At 32.1% G+C, this 14,325-nt stretch overlaps 2 protein-coding genes across 3 annotated transcripts; both read right to left on the reverse strand.

The window, feature by feature from the left end:
- Window positions 1-823: 823 nt before the first annotated feature.
- LOC119637614 (carbonic anhydrase 2) lies at window positions 824-1,774 on the reverse strand. The gene is made up of 3 exons (XM_038033788.1): window positions 1,286-1,774; window positions 1,084-1,220; window positions 824-1,011 (listed from the first exon to the last, which is right to left on the reverse strand). Exons 1-3 carry the CDS (start codon window positions 1,758-1,760, stop codon window positions 871-873), a joined length of 753 nt encoding a protein of 250 aa, XP_037889716.1. The 5' UTR covers window positions 1,761-1,774; the 3' UTR covers window positions 824-870.
- Window positions 1,775-1,896: 122 nt separating this feature from the next.
- On the reverse strand, window positions 1,897-9,567 carry LOC119637613 (carbonic anhydrase-like). Of its 2 annotated transcripts, XM_038033786.1 has the most exons (7): window positions 9,053-9,468; window positions 7,848-8,177; window positions 7,630-7,782; window positions 7,335-7,570; window positions 6,744-7,273; window positions 6,533-6,635; window positions 1,897-1,981 (listed from the first exon to the last, which is right to left on the reverse strand). In XM_038033786.1, the coding sequence occupies exons 1-5, from the start codon at window positions 9,054-9,056 to the stop codon at window positions 6,863-6,865; spliced, it is 1,134 nt and encodes a 377-aa protein (XP_037889714.1). In that variant the 5' UTR covers window positions 9,057-9,468; the 3' UTR covers window positions 1,897-1,981; window positions 6,533-6,635; window positions 6,744-6,862. The 2 variants fall into 2 exon arrangements, with proteins under 2 accessions (XP_037889714.1, XP_037889715.1); XM_038033787.1 differs by lacking the exon at window positions 9,053-9,468 and adding an exon at window positions 9,528-9,567 and having other exon boundaries at window positions 6,533-7,273.
- Window positions 9,568-14,325: the final 4,758 nt, after the last annotated feature.

Consider the following 14,325-nt stretch of genomic DNA (forward strand, 5'->3'; position numbering starts at 1 on the left):
TTTTTCTTCAGATTAAATGAATTAAACTAATAAAGAATATAGCTCCTTCTGTTTAGCAATTTTTGTTTTTATGGCTAATTCAAACTTTTTTCGTCAATAGATTTTGCTTTTGTTTGTTAATTTTTTTTTTGGCTCAGATGTTTGCAAGTAAACAATTTTGTTTGGAATTTATTTTAACTTCCAACAAACAACACTAACTCAGAACAACCAATAGCAATGCCAAATGTGAGCCGGTTTGCTTTCGCATAATTCGATAAGAATGAGAGAGTGTATTTAACAGCCATTGCACCTAAGTGATCCCAAAAAATCGATATTATCAACCAAAGAATTAAATTAAATAGCCTCTAAGTGTTGCATTACTCAAAACGGATAGCACCAATTTAATGTAACGACAATATCCGGTAGCGAATAGAAAAGTATGTTTTATTCAAAAAATAACGACTGTTTTTTTGTAGAGATGATGGTTCAGTTAGATTAAGCTGGAATAATTTTATATACCCATCGTGAAAACCTGAATTCAAAATTAAACAAGATCGCGAAATGCTTTCGAAGAAAGAAAAATATGTTAAGAAACTTGCTTAAAGACAATTCCAAACGTTTGATTTTATTTATGTATATATAATAAAAATTATTGCATATGTTCATAAAAACTATTATACTTTAAAGTGCACTTGTTCGTATAATTTTCTTTCCTTTTAAGCAAAAAGAAAAATTATAAACTCTTATTATAAAAAAAAAAACCATTAACATAATAATATTAAAGGTGATAATGTTCATATGAAAAAAGAACAATTCAACAAAAAATTATATTACTTCCAATAGCCCCTATACAACAACAAAAAAATCTTTTCCTTTCAAAGAATAATTAAATCATAATTTTGACTTTGGTTTGGCGTTACGCGCAAAATAAATTTCTGGAATTTTTTCTGATTTTTGAATTTCGCGATAATTGCTAACAATTTTTTTGGTTTCGTCTTTCGGACAGGATTGCAAATTGCGAAAGACGTTTACCTAAATGAATAAAAATAGATCAAAGTTAAAATAAATATTGTAATGTAATAAATAAGATATATGTTCATGTACCTGTCCTCGAGAGACATAAATTGGAGTACGATATATTATCCAAGTAACAGTTTCAAAATAGGGAGCCGTGGTTAGGGATCCTTTATAAGTGTAGTAATGTTTGCTTAGTTCTTGTAATCCTATCCAAGACAAACAATCTTCGAAAAATCAAAAGAAATATGGATAACGCAAGAAAAGTATTTTTCAATTGAAATTTCTTTACCCGAGTCCAGTGAGGCACTGGTGTGAATTCTTTGTACTATTCGTATACCTTCAGAGATTTTCCTAAATTCGGGACAATCTTTTTCACCGCAAGCCTGTATAAAAAAGGCCACCACAGCCAGACCATCCGGCTTACTTTTGGCTTCTGTAAAATTATTATATTTGGCATTATAGTGTACAGCGTGAGCTTCCATTGAGTATTTGTTGCCTTCCAGCGTATGTTCGCATCCTGAATCGTCAGTGTCTGCCCAGTGAAAATGCAATTGTTCGAATATAAATCTCGCTTGGCCGAGACAGCCGCCAACTATGTATGGCAGACATTTGCGTTTCCCAAATGTTACCACAGCTGAAGTGCCGGTATTTTGTACGCGGGCTATACCTACAGGTTCCCAATGACCATGGTATTCCAAAGGATCAATGTCATCGATATGTTCAATGATGCGATTACTTATTTCAATGGGTGATTGTACAGGCATAGTTTTATGTGTGCGTTTATATAATAAAATTAATAATAAAATGTTCTCTAAGTGAGATTAACAGGATTATAAGATTTTTTTTTAACGTTCAACACATACAGGTGTTGCTTGTTCTTCCACCAAATGAACAGCGTCGTGATGGCGACTTTTATGTCAAACGTTAACGGAAAAACTGAGTCCGAAATTCAACTAATAGGGCTGCGTGAGCAGACAAGAAGAATCTGTTAACAAAAAATAAAAAAGTTGAAATAATATTAAAATAACCAAAAACAATTATTTAATTATCCTCAATTAAAGAATAAACAATAAATCATGCATATGCTACTAATGACAACTGAATTTAATTAATTAGAAATTTACGTGAGAGATAGATGAAAAACCGTCTTTCAGTGATCGAGAGCTAATTTTTGAAATTCTTTCCCCCACGGTTCACACCCAGCATCCCAGAATAAAAATGCACTGGGATTATCATTGCGCTTATAACTCAGATATTCGTAGAAAATATGTAAATTCTTGGCCTGCATAAAGTTCTTAATCGATTTACCTCTTTGTACTCCTTCTTGAAAAACTCGTGGTTGAAAAAATTTAAATAAAAACTAATTCGTCTACAAGTAACTCCAAAATAAACAACAAGCTATCGGTTACAATTCATAGCAAAAAATGATGTGAAAGTAATTGCAAGGAATTATGTGAACTATGCACAACTTCAGTAAAAAATTATAAAAACTTAAATCCGCTTATAAGCTGTATTAGTCTGCAACCCGGTATATATATATCCTAGGGCTAGTTAAAAAAGGAGGACGGTGGAAAGAGTCGATTAGCTGATTTGAGCACATTTAATAAAAAAAAAGAAAAAAATGTGCAAGGTAATGGGGTTTTGAGATGGTGGGTTTAAAGTAAATAATATTGTAACTATGACGATGAATGATTGTATTGGTATTGATACCTTTTATCAATCAAGTGTGGGAATTGGAAACGTGGATGCAAAGGCAATTGGAAATGTGCAAGTCAATTATACCAAAGACAGCACTTTATAAATAAATGAATTATTTACAAAACCTATTTGTGTAACACAAACAAGTGTTTCGTATCGATCTTTGTACAATTGTCAAATTAACGGAAAGTTATAGAAATAAAATTATAAGGGCTTTTTCACGCTCGAAGAAAAACTTTTGAAAATTTATGACTTTAGCAAAGTATTCTTGAAGTGCTAAACCTTAACGAAAATAAAAACTTAAAAAGAATTATAAGTATTTTGAAATTGAAACAGATGAACACTGTCAGAGTTAAAAACGGCAAAAGACTATATTCAGTTTGCAGCATACCTTCGACACCTACCGCTCAGGCCTATAAAGTCATGGGTAAGAGAAATAGTTCAATATTCCCGTGAGGAACGCAATAAAAAGTCTGCCCTTTAATTCTTAATGTCGCCAAACTCAAGAGAAAATGTGAAAGCATCGAAATTTCGATAGTGTATTTATAACAAATTTTAGACCAATGTCGATTATAGGTTAAAAGCTATCAACAACAATTTTTTCAATTTCTTAGTGATTGTTGACATTGCCAAGACCATCAGTACGAGAATGGACGTGATCAAAGCGTAAAACAAGTCTTTTAAACCAGTTTTTTGTTTCTTTTGCAATAACTGACATACTTCGCAATTTGTATACCATGGATTCAGTCAACTGATAACGAAGATTTAACTCAGCGTTTTCTCGCTTGTCAAAGTTGATCTACGAATTTAAACTGAGGACATATATAAGAAGCTTCAGATGCCTTTGTGCATTGTCGATTTTGAAGTCGCATGAATGAATATAAAATTATGCTAATTAAAAATATTTAACATTTCACACAATCAGAATTCACTTATAAGTTTCATTCATAATCATATGCACAAGCGCGTACAGAGATTTGAGAGATCGTGTCATTTCTTAACGTGAGGGCTTCTTAAGATCATTATTCATATTAACATATAAGATCTATAGGACTTGACTTATTTGTTGTAAAGGGAAAGACAGAAATAATAAACCTCGAAACAATCCGATCTCTCAATTTGCTAAATACTTGACGAACTCTATTGAAGTCTTGATTGAGCTAGTATCAGTAATAACTCGACTGGACGAGATAAGCGAGAAACCTTTCGATGACCCAAAGCTACCCATCAACAGTTCACAAAGAGTTCGGGCACGCACCTTTTTTAATGGCATCCAATTAATATGCAGCGCTTCTAACATATAAAAAAATAAATGAGTGATTGTTAAAAACAAAAAAGAAAAACAACGAAACACAGTTTTTGTTTGCACTGCTGGGAACTTTATTAAATTTCTCCCTAAAAGTATTAGCAAAAGTTACAGATTTTATTCAACTTATAATACTTCATAATAGGAAATGTGTATGCGTAGAAATATTTCAGACAAAATTTGCTAGAAAACCATCCCGAACTATGCATAAGCTTGATGATATAACTTCGATGACGACCCGTTTTTCTATCAATAAAGAACGTTTTTTCTTATATTCACCTTAGATGGTGCATAACCACTATTGTTGCATTGTAAGTCAATATAAATAGAACAATCGGCTTCCTTTTCAATCTATAATTCACTGACATAGATGCATATTCGACTGCACCTCATATCCAGTCAAGCACTCATACAGGTTTTTTGTTTCGAGTTTCTTTATTTTTGTATTTATTTATTTTTTCTTTTTTAGGTTAGGAAATAATAATCGGCGATTAAAATAGTTCTTTTACACACATAGTAATTTCTTTTCTACACCTACTGTGAATAAGTTTTTTAAAATCGGTTTCATTTATCCCGAATAAAAAAATTTTTTGGCATCAGGAAAATCACCTTGGGCCAGGTGTTTGATTTTATAACTATTTAGCCTATGAGCTTTTATTTTTGAAGTTACATGTAAAACGATTATCTCTGTTGATGAGTATAAAAAGATAATCATTTTTCGGATTGATTTTTGTTGTTTTATTTACGGATTATCCGCGTTTTAGATTTTTATAAAATGTGATTTTAAAACTTTATTTGTAATGGAAGATTTATTAACAATTATGAACTGCCACTAAAATAGTTAAGTTTATTGTTTGACTTAATAACTGCTCAGTAGAATTTTGTTGCATTTTTTAAGAAATTTGAATTTTCATCTGTTCTTTGTATCAATTTACTAAATGCTAAGCAATTTCACATTTTCAAAGTGTTTCACGTTCAAATGTTTGCTAAGTAAATAAATAATTTTGTTTTATTTCGCTTTAACTTGAAACCATGTCTCTTTGTAAAGTACATATGTATATGCCAAATTCTTTTTTAATTCGGACAAAGCTACCATACATTATGAGGAGACGTTTCAACGTACTTCATTCACGCGAGACAAAGTAGAACTATTTACGTTTTGTGACTGATAGCATACATAAAAAAAATTATAAGTTCGGTCTTGAGTTTACTAATCTCAATACTCGCAACGCAGCCATTTTATCGTGAAAGAATTGCGTGACAATTCGATGATCTAATTGGTCAATGGAAAAAGTATTACTATATTTTTGCGGGACCATCGCAAAGTAAAAAAATCTTGAACCCATAAATCGCAAATGTCCTCCATTTAATTTCTAGATGGGTTTTATATAATATGTGTAAAATTAAAAAGAGGCTATTTTCTTCAAATTTGAATTTCAACTTCAGCAAACTTAGACAGTTCGTAGCAGATATCGGCAAATATTATTATTAAATGGCTGTAGCAATTCACACTGATTGGAAATGTATGTACCCCCATGAGGGCATTTATAATAAATAATTCTGTGTTTTGTAAAATTTTCACAAAATTAGTATATTTGCGTCTATTAACGCCATCAGCTTTCGTTGATGACACTCACGAAAACCGCAGAACACGATGGACTTGAATAAGTTACGTCAATCCAGCTATGTTTAGCAAAATAAACATTTCCAATACATTTCTAAGTCACTGTAGTGGATGCGGTTGGAAAATAATGGGGATTTATATCCACCGATGAAGAATAATCAACTAGATTTGCCATTCCAAGACATCCAAACGCGTACCAGATACTTGCTAGAACTGTACTTATTTTGATCAGCCTGAACTCTAAAATCGAAAAAATCTAAAACCATGCAAATCTGTTTGTACATCTAGTTGTCTTCTTCTGGTACAAATCATACCCGCAAAAATGGAGAAATTAAAAGTTTGGCACAAATTATTGGAAACTCTGATAAAAAGTTTAGAAATGTACGTAGAGATTAGTTATTTTAATACACCAAGTTTTTTTGAAAGTAGGCATAACACGACTAATAAACCTAAGCTAAATGGATAATACATTGGAAGGTTCTTATGAAAATAAGAAAATTTGACAAATATTTTAAAGTGAACAAGTTACCGGTTTGTTGATCGGCACCAACATGAAGTGGGGCATGAATATCAGTGAGGCGTGACAGTTTCCTGTACTACTCAGAAACATTTATAATCACCGAAAAGTTATTATGGACGATGGACATCGATAACTTGCCGCTCACTTATCTTGCCATATGTAAAAGTTGCGAAAAGTTAATCGGTAGAATATTTCTTATTTAACCGGTTTGAAATAAAATTAACCATACTTTCATTCATAATCTGACAACCGTACATATCGGTTATAGTTATTCAGTGTCTTGGCTGTCGATGATAAATTGATTAGGTTTTCAATTATTAGATGAATCAATAGTGCCGTGAAGAATCAACCACGAGAATTTTTCTTATTTCACCGAACATTGATTTACCTCCAAGCATTAAAGCATGTTGTAGTAGTACCGGATAAAATAAGACCTTCAATAGACTGTGTTTAATTAAATAAAATATATAGCATATGCCGGTGAATCCCTGCTGTAGAAACAAAGTAAAAAAAGCAAGGAATATTTATTCACTTCTCTGACTCAATTACAATAACTGTTAAGAATGTGAAAATTTAAATGTTAACGATATAAGAATTACTTGAGAAAGGTGTGGTGGAAGGCATTACGATCGTATATTATTTACTATTTTGTTCGTTTTTTTTTTGTTCTTTAATATATATTTTTTGTTTTTTTCTTCTCTTTTGGCGTTGCTTTTTCTTAATCCATGAATTCATCCCCTGCACAATTTTCCTCACAAACACTTGACTCAGGCATATTGCAAGCACCTATTGGATTGTATTGATTTAGATTTACGACACGAGAACGACTAATAGATTGCACGGGTCGTGCATTGCGTACGATGCGTGTTTTACCATCAGAGCACAATATTTGACGGAATTCATAAAGTTGACGTTCACTTATAGCTAATGGTTCAGGGAATATAAACCATTCGGCCCCTTGATAGCAAGGTGGTTCAGTTAAGGAACCACCATAGCTATAAAATCCAGTACGAAATTGATGACACAAATAAGTAAGAGGAAAGGGTTGAATTTCAATTTTTGCGCCAGGTCTTTGTATGCGATGCAAATGCTGAATAACTGGATCCAAATAAAGATTACTAGCGGAGATCTGAAAGATGAATTCTTATGCTTAAAGGATATGAAAGTTTACAAAAAAATGTAAGGCCAACCTCAAAAAAATAGGCAACAATTAATATATCATAACTTGAGGTACAATCACCCGACGGACCGGTACGATGCATGGCTTGTAATTCTAATGGAAATTTGCGATAGTTGACCATGTGCTCTGAACCTTCACTATTAAGTGCGCTCCAACGAAAACATAGTTCTACAAAAGTATAGCTGGCTAATAAATCCGCGCCGTTTAAAGTGGGTGTATTGCCCGAAAAGCAGGCACGCAAAACAACTGATATTAAAAAAAAAAAAATTGAAACTCAATTAATTGGTATACAAACAGAAGCGTACCAGTGTGCCCATTATTTTCAATTATTACAGCAGCCGGCAAATCATCATAATGATTCCAGGTTAGTAACTCACGTATGGGAAATTTTTGTACATATTCATCAATTATATTTATGGGAGACTGATTTGATTCCGAGCAACGCCAAGTGTGAGGACCTTAAATTTCATGATTATCTAAACGATCATTAATTTTATTGATTTCATCGTTTAACAGTACTTACCCCTATCGGCACCATAGTCAAAGTTATTACCTAAGTTGCCAAGGCTATTACTACTACTGGGCCTTGGCGTTATATTGAAATTGTTTTTAGCCGCATTACCGAAATCACAAATCATTCGAGCCGTTTGAACATTTGATATGATTATGGCTGCTATAGTTAGACTCAACAGAAATACCACGATTGGATATTCCAAAGCGGTTGAGACAATATTATACAAACTGCTACCGAAAAAACTCATCAACGAACATAACGAACACTCGACCATTTTGACGTTTTTCAAATTCGGACAAAAACCAAAGATTAAATCAAACCGGTAAACTATTTTATTGTCTAACGAAATATATGTTTTCAATATTTAATAATTCTTGGCAAATATTAAAAAAAATTGGGAAATTTTCTAAGAGTTGATGTAATTCTTGCAGTAAAACTAAAAATCACAAAAATAAACGTTTTGATTTGAAATTTATGAAAATTTATTCAAAGTGATATTGGAAATTGATTCGCTCGAAAATTTACAAAAGAATCAAAGTTATTGATTTAAAAATAAATGAGTAACGGAATCAAAGGAATATATACTAATATACTATATAGAGATAAAGTTTTATAACTGCAATCGATGAATGAAAGCATTCAAGTTTGTGACTTCGTTTGTTATAGTCAATAATACACTACGGAAATACCATAGAATGTGTACAAAATATGCTTATCAATGAATGCCTGTCCGCCTGTTTTGCGAGTTTTTAGAAATAGGAAATGGCCAAAGAGATCTAAAAATTTATAGAAATATCATTAGATTAAGTCTACATTTAAAAAATGGTGCACGCTTGCGTTTCACTGTTCAATTTAAAAAAAAAAATTATCTTCCGCAAACATGAAGCTGGAATGTAAAATTAATATTGAATAGATTTGCAAATTGATTTGCTAACGCAATTTCATTTAAGAAAAAACAATAAAATATGATTAGTGTCAGGACTCGGCCACAAAAACGAATATAATTCTTTTACTTCTTTATAGGAAATAGACGAATGTGTGCAAATAATCTTATGAAAATGTTATGTTTTCGATTACGTTTAAAAAACAATTAATTAATGTAACAGTTCCTGTATATAACGTATCGCAACAATTAATTGAGATAAATAACACAATTCGTATAAATAACACGGTTCGTATGGCGTAATCAACACCAATCAAATACAAAATAATACCCATATCAAAATGGTTGCAGATGGTTTGTTAAATATAGAGCAAGTGATATGCAATAAATGTAGAAATCTCTTAAACTTATTATTATTTTCAATAATTATAAACTACATGAAATATTTTATTATATAGGCAATCTTATTTGGCTAACAAACAAACATAAGTCATGTTGTTGACCAATAAAATAACCTTGTCTTAAATACTATTAGTTATGAAATACTATTTTAACTAAAAAATAAATTTTTTTGTTAACTTAAATTTTTTTGATAATATTGTAAAAATTTTGAATCACATAAACGTTCAAACATTAAAAAAATAATCAATAAATTAAAATCCAAGTTCACGGTCAAGTTTGTGCAACAAATGTTAAAAAGAAAATACTAATTAGTTGTTGACATAATAGGAACTAAAATCACGCAATAATAACAAAATAATATAAGAACTAATGATTAATGCCTCGTTTCTTTCTTACATACTCACTTGTTGATTTCTTTGAAATTTCAAGTTATAGTTCACAGGCGTTTTTCAATTTATATTTGTTGAAAAACTTCAAAATTTCTGGGGTATTATCATCTATTTTATTTATACTTTTGCGTGTAATAAATAATCTATCAGTCACTTTCAATTATATTTTAATCTCATATCCTCCTTGCTTGCGCACACACCCACATACACACGCACATATTCAAGCATTAAAATTTTTTTTTATTTGCTGGCGTAGGAACACCTGATAGTGTTGACGCATCGACAAAAAATCATTTGACTTTAGGAATAAATATTTTTAAAAAGGCCAGCGAAGAAATTTCCCCAGCTATAAAATTAAGCAAATGGCGTTTTATTCCGTGTTGCAAGTTGAAAATTACTAAGAGTTAAATTAAAATAAATGTATTACTTGAAAAAAGAAATTTCATGTAAATAGAAACAAAAACTAATGGTTTGAGATAGAAAAATTAAGCAATAAACATGAATGCAAACAGTAAATAAATGAAAAACAACGGCAGGAAAAATTAATGCAAAAAAAAAATTAAAGTTTTGATTGATTATTCAGATAAGAAATAAAGAAAGTGAGTTAAAAAAAAAGAATCGCAGAGATACTTTACGTAGCCGAATACAGCAAAGGAATTGTTAAAATTTTTGATTTGAAAACTGTGGTACTGATTATGAATCTCTTAGTTAACTAGCTCTCATTTACACGGCGTGTTTTGAAAGCAATTTGATTTTGCATTACGTATAGCTTTCTTATTTAATAATTATTTCGTAAAAATAAAAGTAAAAGACAATTTTAACGTTTGTTCGTTTAGGCACAAACAATTTGGCATAATTAATAAAAAAAATCATGTGAACGTTAATAAAACAAAATTATATAACCTTTTTAACAAAATGTATGAATAAGCACTTTTAAAAAAAACAAAAAATTGCAATTAGCTGCATTGCTTTCAGAGTCGTTACCATAAAACACATATTATTATGCATTAGCATGAAATTACCGAAAATATCAATAAGTTTTAAGTAAAGCAAAGTAAGATTGCAAAAATTATGCTAACATATTTATTTCATTTGTGGTTTTATTTTTAACTTCAATTTGAGCGGATTACAAAGACAAGGCAACAAAAAAATAAACGAGAATTCAAAAAAAACAAAAAAAAAAGAAAAGAGACAGTAATTGATATAAATTTTTTTTGAATTAGTTTTCATGTGAAAAATTATTCTTTTATTTGCAATTTCGTAAACTCCTTTTTTTAGCATATTCAATTCAATTTTTTTTTTTCGCCGGATATTTGGTAAGTGTTCATCGGGATAACAACTAAAACAACATCAGCCTGTCTCCCTATGGAGACGGGATTTGATATAATTACTGCAGGTAGAGATGATATTGAAGATTTTTACATGAACGCCACTGAGAATAATCGAGGATGGTTGGGGATGACGTTGATTTATCCAAAGGAAAAGCTAAAGCTAATGATTCAATAGTGCTCAGTAACCAAGTAGTTAATAAGCCTTCCGAGTGCCAAAGCCATTCCAAATCATGAAATTAATTTGTATGTCTGTATTTTGCAATGCAATTTCTTCGTTTTTGTTGAAACTTTTGAAAATGCCGCGGGCATGTGAATAACAATAATTCGAATGTTGTCTTTTACGATTATCGCAAATGTTTCAATTTAAAAGATCTAAAGATGATTAGCAAGGGTAACAACTTCGTTAAAAACAACGATTTAGAAAAAAATTTAATTTCGCAATTATTCGCAATGCCCCTATTGAATATGATGTAAATGAGATAATTGAAAAAGCGGAGTCCGACATTCCCTTTGAGTCGGTTGTTTGGCTTCGAAGAAGAAATCCTAACAACAAGAACGATTATATTCACACAATGAGTATTTAAAATTGGTTTATTTCGTACCCATCTTAATGCAATGCTTTAAGTGGCAGATATAGGCATGTGTCGAAGTTCTGTAAAGCCAAGGAGAGCTGGTGCCTGAATTGTGATCAGTCTCCTAAATGTAGCGAAGACTGCGAAACGATGAGGTGTCTGTCCTGTGGTTCAGGTGACCACAACACTCTAAACAGGTCTTTCCCGAACAGTGAGCGGTAATTAAATATCAACAAGATTACGGCCACTAAAAATCTTTCCTATAAAAAAGTAAACGAAAAGTTTTCCTCAAATTACTTTGAATGTTTCGGTGATCAAAACTTCCCTCCATTGGGGAACTCGTCCGCCGTTTTGGCGAAGGATGATAACGAAAATGTTAATAAGATTCTAAAAAGAAAAATGTAATGTAATGAAAAGGAAATCTGTTACTTCCAAACCTTTTCCCAGTTCACCTCCTAAGCCATCTGTAACAAGATCTCAGCCGCTAGCGTTTTCAAACAACAATTTGCGTTCCTCGGAATTTAATAGGTTAATCTCTGCGATTAAAGAATGTATCCGTCCAATGGTCCCTCAAAATCTTGTTAAACAATTGGAAGAAAAATGTCTTATTGTGCTGATTCTCGCTGCAATCAAGCGCCTAGTACTACAAGTAAATCCGCTGGTGTTCCGGTTTTATTTAAAATATGATCTCGTTTTCACAATATAATATTTAAAGTGTTCGGCGTAACTTATCATTTTTGGATTTTTACTTGAACCCCAATTCCTGTATCTTAAGCGTAGTTTTTTTGAATTTTTTTAAAGTTAAGGTTTTCAATTGTATTTCAGCCACCAAATGTCGAGATGACGGCTATGGCGGTGTTAGTATACTAGTTAAGAAAGGCGTCAATTGCAGACGTAATCCCTACAATTCTGCTGTTGACATCATTATCACCAAAACGATGAATCTTAAGCCAACTCTTTTTATAGCATCATGCCACCCAGCGTTAATGTACAAACTTTTCGTGATGAGATTCACAGGTTATGTGACTTTCTTGATGGTGTACAAAATGTGATTCTAGCTTGAGATTTCAATGCTAGACATTGGTTGTGTGGAGATCAGCTCGCGACTAACAAAGGCAAGATCCTTGTAAATACCATCAATGGTAGCAGTTTTAAATAATGGTAGTACTACCTTTTACTGTAATCGGAGAGGTCGCATGGCGAGCAGTGTCTTGGATTCAACTTTTTCTAATTCAACTATTTTAACATTCAACTTAAATACGACTAACGTCTCTGTTGGCAGAGGTCAACACCCTCCCCTTTTATTTCACAGTTACAGCAATTTCTTTAAAAGAATAGAGTATTTCATTTCAAACAACTTCCTTATGGATCATCTGTCTAAAGTTAGTCTTCCCTCCGATTTATCATTATATAAAAGAGTTTCTCACTCGGAAAGTCTCGGAAGTCTGCTACAACCAAATTTTCTGATATTGAGTCCTCCTCCTACCTAAATCTTGGTTGTCTTCCCTGTCAACAGTCTTTCGCAAATACCAAGCTGCAAGAAAAAAAAGAGTAAATATGCTAATCCAGCCAACTTCATTGAATATATGAAAACACTGAAGGAAAAGGACATCTGGAGTTGGAAGGGCGAAAAGAACACATAGAGTTATCACGATTAAAGGGAATTACATAAATGGTCATGGACATTTAGTCGAAAATTAAACGGTTGTGCTGTGTGGAATGACCATGGTAATAAAAGATACCTAGATATGCTCAAGAGCTACATTCCCAATGCCAATCAGATTGCAATACCTTGAAGTCTTTTTAGTAGTCTCAACAATACACCATTTTTATCGCGTTAGCTAACGTATGTCTTACATTCCAGAAAGAGGGTTACTGCTGCAGGTTGTGACGGAGTTAAATATGATATGGGCCGGGGACCGTCTGGAGGAAGTTTAATTATCCCCTTGCATGCAATTAATAATAGCTGGTCAGTTAACTTTATACCCTTAGATTGGCGATGTATCAAAGTAGTTCCCCTTCTTAAGACAGGTAAAGACTTAAACGATTTAAGTAACTTCAGACAAACTTCGCTAATATCTGTATTCATAAAGATTATCATCCTCATGGTTAAGAAGAGATTAATGGATTTCTTGAAAAAATTATTCCAGCTTGTTCTTGCGCCTAAGAAAGGCGCAAACCGACGAATATGTGCGTTAATGAACCATCTTTTCTCGTAGCTAGTTTAAAAAAAGCTGATTAAACTTGGTAGAATTCTCTTCTTCTTTTCAATTCCTCTTTAAATACATCTGCGGATATTAAATTTTTTACCTAAGCGTGTACCATACGCTTCAATCTATATACTGCTACTTTACTTGATCTTCGAGATGACAAAACTCATATTTTCAATAAGCAGATGATTTCCTAATTGTATCACCGGCTGTGAATAATCTTTCGATAAAAGCTAATTTTGTTTTGCTTTGTTGATCAGATTAAGTTTCTTGGATTTCTTGGTAGAATTTTATATTACAGCTTAACTCTTTGTAGACATTATGAGAAAGCCTTCAGACACTGTTAATCTTGATGTATATCATCAAGCTCATGACTAGCAATCACTCAGGTTTGCCTTCCAAAAAAGCTTTGACTGTGTAGAAAGCTTTAGTCAAGTCTAAGATTAAATGCACAATCTACATCTTGTAAGGTTAAAACTATGTACTGGACTTATCCCCATATTCTCTACCTCAAAGCAAAATGTCAATCTTTCTAGTATGAGGATCTTATGTGAAGAAAAGCTTCTTCTTTGTTACAACAACGGCTATAATATATATGACGCTAATGGTTCCGTTGGACATAATGTATCTAGCTTCTCGGTAGTGAAACGTCTTGTAGTATTATCGATCAGTCGCACTCTACCGTAGTTTACAAGTTATT

The sequence above is a fragment of the Glossina fuscipes genome, unplaced genomic scaffold (genome assembly GCF_014805625.2).
Source record: "Glossina fuscipes isolate IAEA_lab_2018 unplaced genomic scaffold, Yale_Gfus_2 60, whole genome shotgun sequence".
NCBI lineage: Eukaryota > Metazoa > Arthropoda > Insecta > Diptera > Glossinidae > Glossina > Glossina fuscipes.

Bases quoted from the DNA above. Each gene is read 5' to 3' on its own strand.
- LOC119637614 (XM_038033788.1), bottom strand. From the start codon at position 1,760: ATGCCTGTACAATCACCCATTGAAATAAGTAATCGCATCATTGAACAT. The intron at 1,221-1,285 runs GTAAAGAAATTT...GATTTTTCGAAG, and splicing joins CAGTGCCTCACTGGACTCGG to ATTGTTTGTCTTGGATAGGA. The intron at 1,012-1,083 runs GTACATGAACAT...TTATTCATTTAG, and splicing joins TTTATGTCTCTCGAGGACAG to GTAAACGTCTTTCGCAATTT.
- LOC119637613 (XM_038033786.1), bottom strand. The intron at 7,783-7,847 runs GTAAGTACTGTT...ATGAAATTTAAG, and splicing joins TGACTATGGTGCCGATAGGG to GTCCTCACACTTGGCGTTGC. The intron at 7,571-7,629 runs GTACGCTTCTGT...TTTTAATATCAG, and splicing joins TGAAAATAATGGGCACACTG to TTGTTTTGCGTGCCTGCTTT.